Consider the following 13,645-nt stretch of genomic DNA (forward strand, 5'->3'; position numbering starts at 1 on the left):
TTTATTACTACTATTTAAAAGAAAGATATTAAATGAGGGCAGAGCTAACTTCATGCAGAAGTCCAGCGTTAGTCCAAATATGCCAACATTTTCCATTTCTGTGATATATATTTATTTCTTCAAGTAAGTTTTTTTTTTTTCAACAGCATTTTCTCAGCATAACTAAATGGTCTCTTTATTAGTGCTGTTTCCACCAGCTACAATAATGCTGAAGCTGTTTTAGTGATATTCAGTTTTGATTTCATGATATTATATCTACATATGGGATGCTTTCAAATAAATTAAAAAGCTGTCAAATAAGTAAAATTTTTAAAGAATCATTTGTCCTCCACTTTTTAAGGCACTGTCTATCCAACTAGAACAACTTTTGACTTTTTACAGATGGACCATTCATAGCCACTCCTTTATTTCTAGGGGCCCTATTTACTAAGGTGCATTAGTGTTTTAGCACGCACGCACGCTAACCATGTAGGCGCCTATAGGGATATTGTAGGCATGTACATGGTTAACATGCGTTAAAAATGTTAACATGCCTATAACTCTGCTTAGTAAACAAGGCCCTAAGAATCTTTTGCTATTGTTTTGGGTGTACTTGTGACTCCGCCTGCTGGCTTGAACCCATATAATGGGCTAGATAGCCTCCTACCATCTGCTGTTCTCAATCCAACCTCCATGTGACAGCAGCCAGCCACCTCAGAGGCGGCATTTTGGTTGTAATTTTAAATTTTATATATAAAATACAATAAAGGATAATATTTAAAGTCAACATTAAGAAATGTAAATGTGCTCTGGAGTACAATTTCTTATGGTACAACATTAGCAGAATATAAGTACATTCAAAATAAGACCAGATAAATATTTTTTAATTTTGAAATTAAAAAAAAGATTTTTAATATTCCATATAATAATATTAAACCAAATCAATAAAGTTAACATTTTGTAGAATATGTTGACCACTCAGAAAATTGATTTTCTAATTTATCCAGAGCTATTATGGGAATAACATTTAAAGTTTACAGATACTGGATGGGAGGGCAGTTGCAATGAGAAAGGGAGAGATGGTGGATCTAGGGTAATGGGGAAGGGGGAGATATGCTGGATGGGGAGGTCATTCTTGAAGAAAGAGAAAGCTGGAACTGGGGATGGGAGAGAGGGAGAAATGTTGAGTCTGGGGGTGGAAGGGAAGATAAATGCTGAACAATGTGATGTAGGGAGGAAAGAGATGCTACAGCAAGAGGAGAGAGAAGAAGAACAGAAAAGAGAGGGAATAATGTTAGACCATGGGATGGGGGGGGGGGGGAGAGAGAAGAGATGGACCCATGGGGGGGGGCAGGAGGGAAAAGAGATGGGAGAGAAAGATGTTAGGGGATGGAGGGAAAGGGACAGGGCGATGTCAGGCAATGAGATTGGAGTGGGCTACAAGAGTGGAGAGGGGGAGAGGAGATTCTGGAAATGGCAGAACCATGTGGGAGAAATCAAAGGGGGGTGGCAAGAAGAGGAGTGAGAGGTGAATAGTCAGTACAGAGGTTGAAATGTTGTAATGGTGAGTAGATGGAAGGAAATAGAAGGCTGGGAAAGGAGTAAGATGGGAAATGGGAGAGATGGGGACTGAGAGGAGATGGAAAATTGATAGGTAGCTGAACATTAAAAAGGTGTGAGTGAAATTTGAGTGGAGAGAGGCAGGAAATAGCTGAAAGGGAAAACTCAATATGTTACAGACAGGTGTAGTGAGGGAATGGAACAAGAGAGGAGAAAATAAAAATGGACAGCAGACACTGGAAAGAGAATCAGCAGAAGACAGACAAGAAAGCAGAAAAAGAGAAACAGGAACCAAGATGATGGAAAAAACAAAATGTTCAGACAACAAAGGTGGAAAAAAGTGTTTTATTTTGAATTTATTATCCGGAATATGCTAGCTTTAGGATACGTGCATCACAGATGGTTTTTGTATTGAATTCTGTGGTATAGCCAGATGGCTGATTTGGGGGAGGAGCTAGATCCCAAAATGGGTGCGCACCAAATTTTCTCCCCACCTGAATGCAAAATATAAATACTTGAGCTGGCAGGGATCCCCCAATCACCACCAACTGAAGACCTCCTCCTCCAGTCTGGCAGCCAGAAATCTCCAAGTTCTGCAGCTGGAGACAGTATCCCAAAATTGCCACTGCCCCCCCCCCCCCCCCAACATGCATATTTAGATTTCATAATTATGTGAAAGACAAGAAGGTGGGGGGGGGGGGGGGGAGCAACAGCAGCAGCTCTGAAATAATGCTAGACAGAGCTTGGAAAGTTATGGTCACTGGAGGGGAAGGAGGTGGTCATCAGCTGGTGAGGCTTATGGAGCCCCACCAGCCACAGCAAGGGAGATGTTAATTTTTTTTTTTTTTTTTTGGGGGGGGGGTTCTAAATCCCCCCCTTTGTGGTTATGCCACTGATTGTGTTCAGTACAAAATTAAGTGCATTTCTATTTTTATTTCTCCAGTGTTGCAGTACTTACCGAGTTTAACTTCTTGCGGTTCCCAGTTCCATTTTGGTGTTCATATTTCTAATCTGTGAGCCCTTGTTCTGTATTTGGTGAAGGTCTGTATGTTTTGTGTGTGGAAAAAGTCATTTAAGGTTGTTTTAAGTGTGGTAGTAACGATGGGTGGGGAAATCGAGGGAGGGGGCAAAAAGAAAAGGGGATTGGGGGCCCCCTTAATTTCTACCCTGGGCCCCAGCTTGTCTAATACCAGCCTTGGACACATCTCCTCCTTCTTGGGGACACTGGTTGAGAACCACTGCTCTAGAATACAAGCATAGCTTTACTGAAAGACAATTGTTATGGTTGTTGTGTGGTTTGAAAGTTCAAGGCTTTAGAGCAAAGAAGATTGCTTTATATATTTACCCCCAGATTCTATATATGGCACCCATACTTGGGCGCCGCTCAAGATGTGCACCCAATTAAATTGGCTAAGGAGCCAATTAGTGCCAGTAATTTGGCACACAATTTGCTATACGCTTTTCTAGGGCTGGCGACAGCAGTAACTATTGAAGGTAGGAAGCAGAAATAAAGGACCATTTATAGGGAATTCAAGAACCTCTCAGGCTCTCTGCTCTCCCCAGCTTACAAACACATGGTTATTAAGGAAAGGTTATTGTTTCTATACCAATTTTTTTTGTGACTCGTTGGTTGAGAACCACTGGACTAAAAGCAAAAAGAAATAATAGTTAAGTTCTAATATGTTCTTGTGTGCCTGACTCAATCCTACTTCTTGTTGGTGGATTATGATGTCTGAAAACCTTTTTTTTTAAAAAACCCACACACACACTGACACATGGCTGTCAATGTAACAGTAAAATGTTCCATTATAAACATTAGTAAGCTATATTATTAATACTATGTAAGGTTTGAGTTTTCCAAACCCTCAAAACAGGAGAAAAATATTACATACTGTGGGCTTGGTAAGGGTTCAGAAGTTAAGATTATGTCATTGTGCATTGATATAGAAAATGATGAATTACTGATAAAATGTTTATTTTTCATGCTCCACAAGGGACAGTAAAGATAAAACTATCCCATATTCTTCACGGGAGTCGTGACAAATGTCAGAATTTTACACATGACTAATTATCTCCTATGGCACAAAGGGCACATTATCTTCATGTTCTAGCTGTTAATCGAAGGTTAAAAGATTGCAAATGATGCAGAAGTTCTCTCGTGTAATTAACATATGTATATCAGTTAGTGAAACCCTGGAAAATGATGGGGCCACATAAAATGGATTTTTTTGCTGCATTTAACACTTAGGAGCCTTTAAATACTGCATGTATCTGTGCCAAAAATCAATAAGCTGCTATCATTAATACCAGTTTTATTAACCTGTAAGCATCAGCACTGAAGTAAGAAATGTTTCTTGCAGAAGTTCATACAAAAACATTCTGAAGCAGGACAACGATGAAGTTTTAGACACAATGTTAGTGTTTATTACTGAAATACATTTTTTTTGGTCATTTGGTGTTTTTTTTTAAAGCAGTTTTTCTCCTGTCAGCTTTCGACACTGCCACAGTTAAATCGCTGTAGCCATTTAATGGCTGTAAACTCTGCTTGATGCATGGGACTTAAATCTCACAACTGCTTTCAATCAACAAACATGAAATCAATTGGAGTATTTATCATGTGACGAGAAATGGGTTCCTTTTTAAATTACAGTCAGACTGGAAATTATACAGACTATGAAGAGGATTTTCTCTTTACAAACACATCTTTATTTGACCTTCAAGTACTGATTCCTGTTACCATCATTTGTATTATTCTTTTCATCTTGGGCATCACCGGGAATTTCATAACCATCTTAATTTTTAAGAGACATAAAGAGATGAGAACTACGGTTAACATGTATTTATCCAGCATGGCATTATCAGATATATTTATTTTCCTCGGCCTCCCTGCTGACCTGTACAGAATTTGGAAATATAAGCCTTACATATTTGGAGATTTTCTTTGCAAATTTTTCTGTTACATGAGTGAAACCTATACTTACTGCACCATTCTACATATCACTACCTTGAGTGTTGAGCGCTATCTTGCTGTGTGCTTTCCTTTGAGAGCCAGAATAATTATCACAAAAGGGAGAGTGAAAGGGGTAATCATATTATTATGGCTATTTGCCCTGATTACTGCCATACCGACACTGTTTCTTTTTGGAGTTGAACACCGAGCAGGAAGTTCTCCAGAGGAAACAATGGAGTGCAAGTTTATGGAGCACTCTGCCCACACAGGTCTTCTCAAAATAATGATATGTGTTTCGACCATTTATTTTTTCCTACCAATGTTCTGCTTGGCACTCTTATATGGGCTTATATGTAGAAAGCTCTGGATGACCAGAAGTGGAATGAGAAAAACAACTACCTTAGCCAGAGAAAAGTATCACAAGCCAACCATTAAGATGCTAGGTAAGTTTTGGTACAAGTAATATTTTATTATGCATGAATTTCCCTATGACATTAAGTTTTATAGTTGAGGAGAATTAAACAAAAACACACAGGACCTGGAGAATGGAATGTTGACTGGTAATGGAAGAATGAAGGACAAAACCAGATGAGAAACTTGCATTTAAAAAGGCAGAAACACAAGGCAGTACATGAAGCTTGAGCTGTGAGTACTTAAGTATTGCCATACTGGGACAGACCAAAGGTCCATCAAACCCAGCATCCTGTTTCCAATAGTGGCCAATCCAGGTCACAAATACCTGGCAAAATCCCCAAAAGTACAAAAACATTTTATGCTGTTTATCCCAGAAATAAGCAGTGGAGTTTCCCCAAGCCCATTTTAATAATGGTCTATTGACTTTTCCTTTAGGAAACTATCCAAACCTTTTTTAAACCCTGTTAAGCTAACCACCTTTACCACATTCTCTGGCAACAAATTCCAGAGTTTAATTACATGCCTGAAGAAACATTTTCTGACTCATTTTAAATTTACTACTTTGTAGCTTCCTCGAATGCCCCCTAGTCCTAGTATTTTTGGAAAGAGTAAACAGACACTTCAGGTCTACCCTTTCCATTCATTATTTTATAGACCTCTATCATATCTCCCCTCAGCCATCTTTTCTTCAAGCTGAAGAGCCCTAGGCACTTTAGCCTTTCCTCATAAGAAAGTCGTCCCATCCCCTTTATCATTTTCATCGCCCTTCTCTGCACCTTTTCTAATTCCACTATGATATGCGGCGACAAGAATTGAACACAATATCTGAGGTGCGGTCGCACCATGGAGCGATACAAAGGCATTATAATGCCCTCATTTTTGTTTTCCATTCCTTTCCTAATAATACCTAACATTCTACTTGCTTTCTTAGCGGCCGCAGCACAATGAGCAGAAGGTTCCAACGTATCATCGACGACACCTAGATCCCTTTCTTGGCCGGTGACTCCTAAAGTGGAGCCTTGCATTACATAGCTATAATTCGGGTTCCTCTTTCCCACATGCATCACATTGCACTTGCTCACATTAAACTTCATCTGCCATTTAGACGCCCAGTCTCGTAAGGTCCTCTTGTAATTTTTCACAATCTTCTCGCGATTTAACAACTTTAATTACCTCACTAGTTACTCCTATCCCCAGCTTTCAGTTTCCTGTTCCAATCTAGCCCTTCCCCCCCTTTATTAAATTTTATTTAAACTCCTATATCCTGCATTAGAAGAACCACAACAGGTCCTACCTAAAGCCATATACAGAATATAAAACAATATAGAATATACAAATAAATGTAACAATGCAAGCAACACAAATATGACCATATTTTAAAACTATAATGTACAAATAGGATAAAAAAATAAAATAAAAATCAACTCGACCAAAAATATTCCCCAAAAAGAATGCTCTCCCTCATCTATACTACCCAATCAGCCCTTACATACGTCAACATACCTTCCAACCCCATGCTAACAAACCCTTCCAAACGTTTTTTCTACATGCCTTTGCATATAAACACCTCCACTAATTTAAATTTAACCCCAATAAAAAACCATTACAGTACAGCAATCATATTAATATACAGCCAGAATGGATTACAGTGATGAAAAAAGTAATGTCTTTATCTTTCTCTCAGAAAGCAGAAACCTATTCCAGCCTAATATTTTCTAAGAGGCAATTTTACAAAGTGGGAGCTACCACCATAAAAAAGCCTAAGCTTGTGCCAAAACATTTCCTACCTCCACAACCCACAGAATGAACATAACATCTTAGATTGTTTTTCAAAGATAGAGGTCTTAGCATTAAATGTAAGGGTCAAGACCTTAAATTTATTTTGTGCCTGAATTGGAAGCCAGCGTAAAGAATGGTGGCAAAGCTGAGGTACATCTAGGACACTTGGGGGAGGGGGAATTCTTCAAGGTGTGGCAAAGATCACCTTTTACCGCACCTTGATTCACTACTGAAATGAGCAACCTGTGGGATCTCAGTACTGTAGGATGCACAATCCTGTTTTAAAAGAATAACACTGCTGGCGAGTCACCTCACCAGCAGTGTTATTCTTTTGGCTTAGGTGCATCGGCTTGCAAAGCTGCAGACCGATGCTCCTGGGCTGACAGAGCAGGGTTCCCCCCACCCCACCCGGGATGAGGCCCTGTCCACCCCTCACCCCTGTCCAAGATTCTAGCCCCCCACACTCTCCCAGATGCTACCTTTGAAAGCACTGATAATTTTACAGGGATTCCTCTCAGACTAGCAAATTCCATGACAAGAGCCAGATTTTGTAAACTTTATCATGCTCACAAAATCACAGACCAGAATCTCTGCTTATCATCACGCATACATCAAATTTTATAGCCAAGGACACAGTGATTACCTCTTCCTGTGGTAATGTGGGCATGTGAAATTGGTGTACACTGGGCTTTTTTTTTTTTTAATGTGGCTGGGAAAAAAAGGCTTTTTTTTTTTTTTAAATGGGGGCAGTAAATGGCTGGGAAGAGAGAGTGTGTTTTAAGGCTGTGAAATGTATTTTCCTGCATTAATTATGTCCAGAAGTGTATTTCTACTACTTGGCCAGCAGGTGGTGTTTCTTTGATGTAAAGCTGTTACAGAGAAAATGAACGTGCATTTCTTTAATTTTAGCACACAAACAGGAAGCAAGCAGTATATTTTTGAAACTGTCTTGTTTTGGGCTCTGCTTGGCCCAGGAGCTCATTTTCATTTGAAATGTACTGGCTTTTGTTCCAGTCTTAGCCAGGAAGAAGAGAGAGACCGATCTCTTTGCTAAGGCCCTGTAAACAGTTACATTTTAGAAAGTAAACAGGTACGTTTTAGAAAGTAAACAAATGTTTAGTTAGTGTTATAATTGATCCATATTTCAGTTACCTGTTATTGTTTGCTGATTGCACATTTTTTTGTACACTGTTCAATTTTTAAAACAATATTTAGTTTATTGCATTTCTGTCTAGACCGATAAAGAATCCTGGTGATTTGCGTGTTGGATCTGTGAATACTTTCTGGGAACTTTAGGACCACTGGGGAGTGTGGCTCCAGTAACCTAGAAATCACTGGGGTAATTTGAGAGCGCGAGACTTGCCCAGAGGTGGTTGTGACCCAGTCAGTGGGAGGAGGGTGCTAGTGTAGAGCATGAGCAGCAGGTGCATGCAGACCTGAGCTGTGCTGGGAATAGACCCTCTAAGTGGCTGCGGGGTAATCCCAGGCGGGTGGCTAGGCGTTTCATGACAATGGCCATGCGCTAGAATTAAAAGTAGAACACGGCTATTTACTGCCTGCGCCCTTACCGCCACCCATTGACCTACTGGTAAGGGCTCACACGTGGTACTCATGCAACATGCAACAATGTGGCTGCGCTGCCGATTACCATCGGGAACACCCTTTGCAGTAGAAAACAGAAAAATATTTTCTATCACTGGAAAGTTATTGCCAGGTGGGCGCACTATCCGGGCAGTAGTGTCAATTTGGCGCACGGTAGCCCTACCGCCGCTTGGTAAAAGGGCCCCTGTAACATGTATTCATACATTCCCTATAAATATACTTCGTGAGATAGTGATCAGAAAAACTGGTGCATGGAGAGAGTCTCTGATGCATGTCTAGGACAGTGAGGCCAGCTGAAAAGTGAGAAGACACTGCCAAACACCCTTGGGGGCTGGTCAACTAGCGCTCCAAAGCTGCTGAAGTGTAAAGCAACAGCACAGCAAGTGAAAGGGCAATCTGACCTAATTCAAAGATTAATGAACTAAAATACTAAGAAATGCATTATGCCACGAGACGGATTTACATACAGTGAAAGCAGTGCATGCAAATCTCTCGCATGGATACTCATTATGGATATCGTGAAAACCTGACCTCCAGGACCAGGTTTGGGAACCACTGCGTAATAGCACTGGCGGCAAACACAGAAAATAGAGGTGCTATAATAAATGGATATAATTAACTTTCACCAAGTCATGTGAAAAACCAACATAATGTATGTGTCTGTGAGAAAGGGATGGGAAGGACATGAAGTATGCATGGAAGATTTCAAAAAATTATATTACTTGGATGCACAATTAGTATCAACACATCCATTTGCTGTCTTGCTAAACCTGGCAACCTGACATGCAATTCATTTATTTGTTCTCAGGTCTCTAGTGCTAAGATTTGGTACATCTAACAAAAGAATGATTTTTAGACTATTTGGGTTCCATACATCTCTTGAGTATCTTATATAGCAGCCACTCAATCCAGTTGTTATACTACATAGGAACAGATTTAAAGATGTACAATTTTCAAATAATATTTTTTTTCTTTTTAGCTGTTGTAGTTATGGCCTTTGTGTTCTGCTGGCTGCCTTTCCACATTGGCCGAATCTTGTTTGCTTGGACTGGAATAGGACAGCACACATTGTACCAGGTATCACAATACCTCAACCTCGTTTCAATGCTCCTTTTCTATCTCAGTGCATCTATTAACCCTATCCTTTATAACATCATGTCACAAAAGTACAGATCAGCAATGAGTAAGATCCTATACCATAGCCAAGCTCTCAAATCCAGAAATGTCACCAGAAGTGAGCCAAATTCTACAGAAGGAACAGATGTTATTTCTTCCATGTAAAGATACAAACAATGCCCACTAATTGTAATATTTTATCAGTAATTCAATATTCGTATGAAGTGCACAGCTTATATAATTACTGTATATTGTTTTTTCTATATATTATTTTTTTCTTCAGACAGTCAGAGGTAGACTCAAAGTCACTTGTAAATCACCATAATATTATTCTTCTATGGTGACAGAGTTCTAACCTTTTTCGTCATAGGTCTCAAATATTCAGATATTCAAAGTATTCATAATTTTCAAAATGTTTTTTATATTTTCCAGTCTTTCAAAGTCTTTAAGTATATATATCCACAAGGGAATGAAATAAATTTCTTTTACTTAGCTTTTAAAGATGCAAGGTGGGGCGACACGTGTTTCGCCAGCAAGGCTTTTTCAAGGTATGGCCCTTTATGTCTCAAAACACAAGTATCCACTGTTCAGAAGCCCCAACCAACAACAGCATTGAAGAATAATGTTATGGTGATTTACAAGTGACTTTCAGTCTACCTCTGACGGTCTGAAGAAAAAACAATATATAGAAAAAACAATATACAGTAATTTCTTCCATGCCGCAGTAGAAAATATTTTTCTATTTTCTACCACGAGGGGCATTCCCTGTGGTAATCGGCAGCGCAGCCACGTTGGCGCGTGCTGCATGGTTACCACACGGGCAGCACGTAAGCCCTTACCGCTAGGTCAATGGCTGGCGGTAAGAGATCAGGCTGTAAATAGGCGCGCACTAGTTTTAATTTTTGCGCACACCCATTTCCCAGCCCATTAAAAAGTGGCCTTTTCCTGGTAGCGATAAAAAGTGGCGCAGCACGCGCCCAAAAGACACGCCCACAATACCACAGGCCACTTTTTACAGTGGCTTTGTAAAAGGACACCAGAGGAAAAGAGGAAACTATAATTTGACCACAACACTTACTGGAGATGTACCCAAGTTTTATTGAACCAGGCTCTGTTCTGTGTCTGTCCTGCATAGTAAGTCAAGATCTTCAACTTCACAATTAAATATAACTGGAAAAAATTAAGAGATGTTGTAAAGCTGAATTACAAGAATACTTATTCATAGTGAACACGCATTAAGCTGAAATGTTTCTTGCTTGTCTGAAGTCTATATAAAGGCAATACTACCACCACAAAGGGCAAGGAGAGATGTAAACATAACATGTGGCAAAAGTCATGACTTCAATTTTAATAGCAGCAATAATAAAAACTGAACAGCAAGAAAGAAACAGGATCGGCTGAGAATAATGTGACTGCTTGACATTTTGAAAATGTATTTTGGGATTCTGTGAGCACAAAATAAAGTAGCATTATCTTGGAAAGTCACATTGACATGACTACTAGTAAAAATGTCATCTTGTTTTATGTTTATTTGGACTTTATATCACTGTCAATATCATCAAAGTTTACAATCATAAAAGAAAAATGAATTTACAACAATCAGTATGACAACAATTATTTACAAAAAGAAATAATCTGAATGACAACTATACCATAATATAATGACAAATAATATAACAAGTTAACTATTAAAATGGCACTTAAAACACAATAAACCATAAAAGAACTAAAGTTAAAGAAAAAAAAACCCACAAATAGAGAGAAAGGAACAAAGTCAAGGAATGAAAGAAAAGATCAGAGGGAGAAAAAAAAAAGAGGGATAAAGAAACCCAAAAAGAAACTAAATAAAGAAAAACTAAAAAAAAAAAAAAAAAGAAAAGGCAGCTCAAATCTTCATGAACTCTCTCAGATGGCTAATCTTCATACTGTATATGAATTATTTATTAGCCCCAAGAGACTCCGAGGTTGACATAGCAAAGCAGTTCTTTAATGAGAGACCTAACACAGGCCGTGTTTCGGCATAAACGCCTGCGTCAGGGGTCAATTATTAAAATCCACTCGGTCAATAAACACTATCCAATACACTGAAAGCTGATTAGTCAACAGGTCACCTCATTAACGTTGCTTCTCAGATGCCAACTCAGCAAACCCCTTCGCACAGTCAGCATGGTGGTTTAGAAGTTGGCATATACTAATTTGTGCATTAAGCCACAAATTCTATATATCGTGCCTTAATTTCTGCTCTGAAATTGAAGCGTATTTTACAACAATGTGCCTAACTTAATTGGTTAACTAGCTAATCGGCACTATTAATTTGATGTTAACAAGCAATTATCAGCACTAATTGGCATTAAGATTTATGCGCACAACTCACTGTGGGAGGATATGACGTATAAAAAATCCGGCCAGAAAACATTTTTGCCTAAGCATATAAGTGGCACCTAGATTTAGGTGTGGTATATAAAATGTGCTTAGTTGATATCCCAGCGCCTAAACCTATGCGCATCCATTCACTAATGAAAACATAGTGTAAATCTTTAGGCGCACTGGGCCATATTCTATAACTATGCGTGTAAATTTTGGAATGCCCACAAAATGCCCATTTCCCCGCCCATAACCATGCCCCTTTTGGCTGCATATCTTAGAAGTTAGGCGCATTGCGTTATAGAATACATTTAGCAAGTTGTGCATGTAAGTTCTAATTATTGGCAATTAGTGCTCATTATTGCTTGTTAAATACTGTTATCAATTTTGATTGGCTTGTCAATTAAGTTGCACTCATTGTTACAGAATGCGCTTGGATTTCAGCTTGGATCTCTAGGCATGCTATACAAAATTCAGTGGTAAGTGTATACTGTAACATGGTGTGCGTGAATTCCAAAGTCGCACAGTTGAAAAGTGGGCGTAGTGATGGGCGGGTCATAGGCATTTCTAAAATCTATGCATATTATAGAATACACCCGCTCTGGAGATTCTATATATGGTGCCTAAATAAATCATCGCTGAAATCAGTGGTAAGCGTATTCTATAATTGGCACCTAGATTTAGGCGCCGATTATAGAATACGCTTAGTTGATATTTCAGCGCCTAAAATTGCGCGCATCCATTTACACCAACTAAAACATGGCGTAAATCTCGGCACGTAGATTTAGGTGCACTGGGCCATTTTATATAACTAGGCGCTTAAATTTCGGAACGTCCATGAAACGCCCATTTTCCCATCCATAACCACTCCAATTTTTGCCTGTGTGCGTTAGAATTCTGGCGCACATTGTTACAGAATACACTTAGCAAGTTGTGCGCCTAAATTTTAATCAGTGCCAATTAGTGATCATGATTGCTTAAGTGCTGATATCAGCTTGATAAGCCAATTAAGTTACATGGAGTGTTATAGATCTAAGCGCATTATATAGAATCTGGGGGTCTGTGCCTAATTTAGGCATCGGGATTTACACCAAGTAAAACGTGGCCTACATGGATGCAAATTTGGTTGCGTGGAGAGACAGACGCTCAGCGCATTCTACATACTACGCGGAAATTTAAGCCTATTCTATTCAATTTAGGCATACTTTAGAGAATACGCCTAGTCATATTTTTTTACCATGCAGATTTTTCTGGCGCCATATAGAATCTGACTCTAAGTGCTTTTTGCGTTAGGGGAATGGAACTGGGGGGGAGGGGGGCACGGACACAAAATGGGCGTGAATAGCATATTGAAGTTGCACTTTTAGTGTAGGATCATTAAGGGCCTTTTTTACAAAGGTATGGCAAGCCCACTGTGGGCTTTCTGCATTCCAATTCACACCACCGCAGGACCCTGCCCCTCCACGCACCATTTCTGGCGCTCAAAAATAACTTCTTTCTTTTTTTTTTTTAGCGCTGGGTGCTTACCTAGTGGTAATCAGGAAGCACCACATGCCCCCTAAATAGGTGGCAGTTAAGGGCTCCCCTGAGAAATGGTTGCACAGCAAGTGGTTAACTTGCCGCATGGCCATTACCTTAAAAAAAAAAAAAAGGCCTTTTGCCCGCTGCGGTAAAAGAGGGCCTTAGCGCACGACAAACCAGCATGCCGACGCTATCACAGAGATCCTTTTACCACAGTTTGGTCAAGGACCCCTTAGTGCCTCCATAACAGAAGACACTAAATATCTGTACTAATTGTGAGCAATGTTAATGCAAGGTAATGTACATTCCAATGCGGTCATTGGAGAGGAAGTGTTGGGCACACCACCACCAATTAGCACA

General features: G+C 39.5%; 1 protein-coding gene across 1 annotated transcript; it reads left to right on the plus strand.

The window, feature by feature from the left end:
• Positions 1-4,166: 4,166 nt before the first annotated feature.
• Positions 4,167-9,565, plus strand: LOC115474988 (growth hormone secretagogue receptor type 1-like). Its single transcript, XM_030210730.1, has 2 exons — positions 4,167-4,932; positions 9,264-9,565. The coding sequence occupies exons 1-2, from the start codon at positions 4,167-4,169 to the stop codon at positions 9,563-9,565; spliced, it is 1,068 nt and encodes a 355-aa protein (XP_030066590.1).
• Positions 9,566-13,645: the final 4,080 nt, after the last annotated feature.

Source organism: Microcaecilia unicolor, chromosome 7, assembly GCF_901765095.1.
Source record: "Microcaecilia unicolor chromosome 7, aMicUni1.1, whole genome shotgun sequence".
Lineage (NCBI taxonomy): Eukaryota > Metazoa > Chordata > Amphibia > Gymnophiona > Siphonopidae > Microcaecilia > Microcaecilia unicolor.

Coding starts and splice junctions, on each gene's coding strand:
- LOC115474988 (XM_030210730.1), top strand. CDS start 4,167: ATGGGTTCCTTTTTAAATTACAGTCAGACTGGAAATTATACAGACTAT. Junction 4,933..9,263: donor GCCAACCATTAAGATGCTAG/GTAAGTTTTGGT, acceptor TTTTCTTTTTAG/CTGTTGTAGTTATGGCCTTT.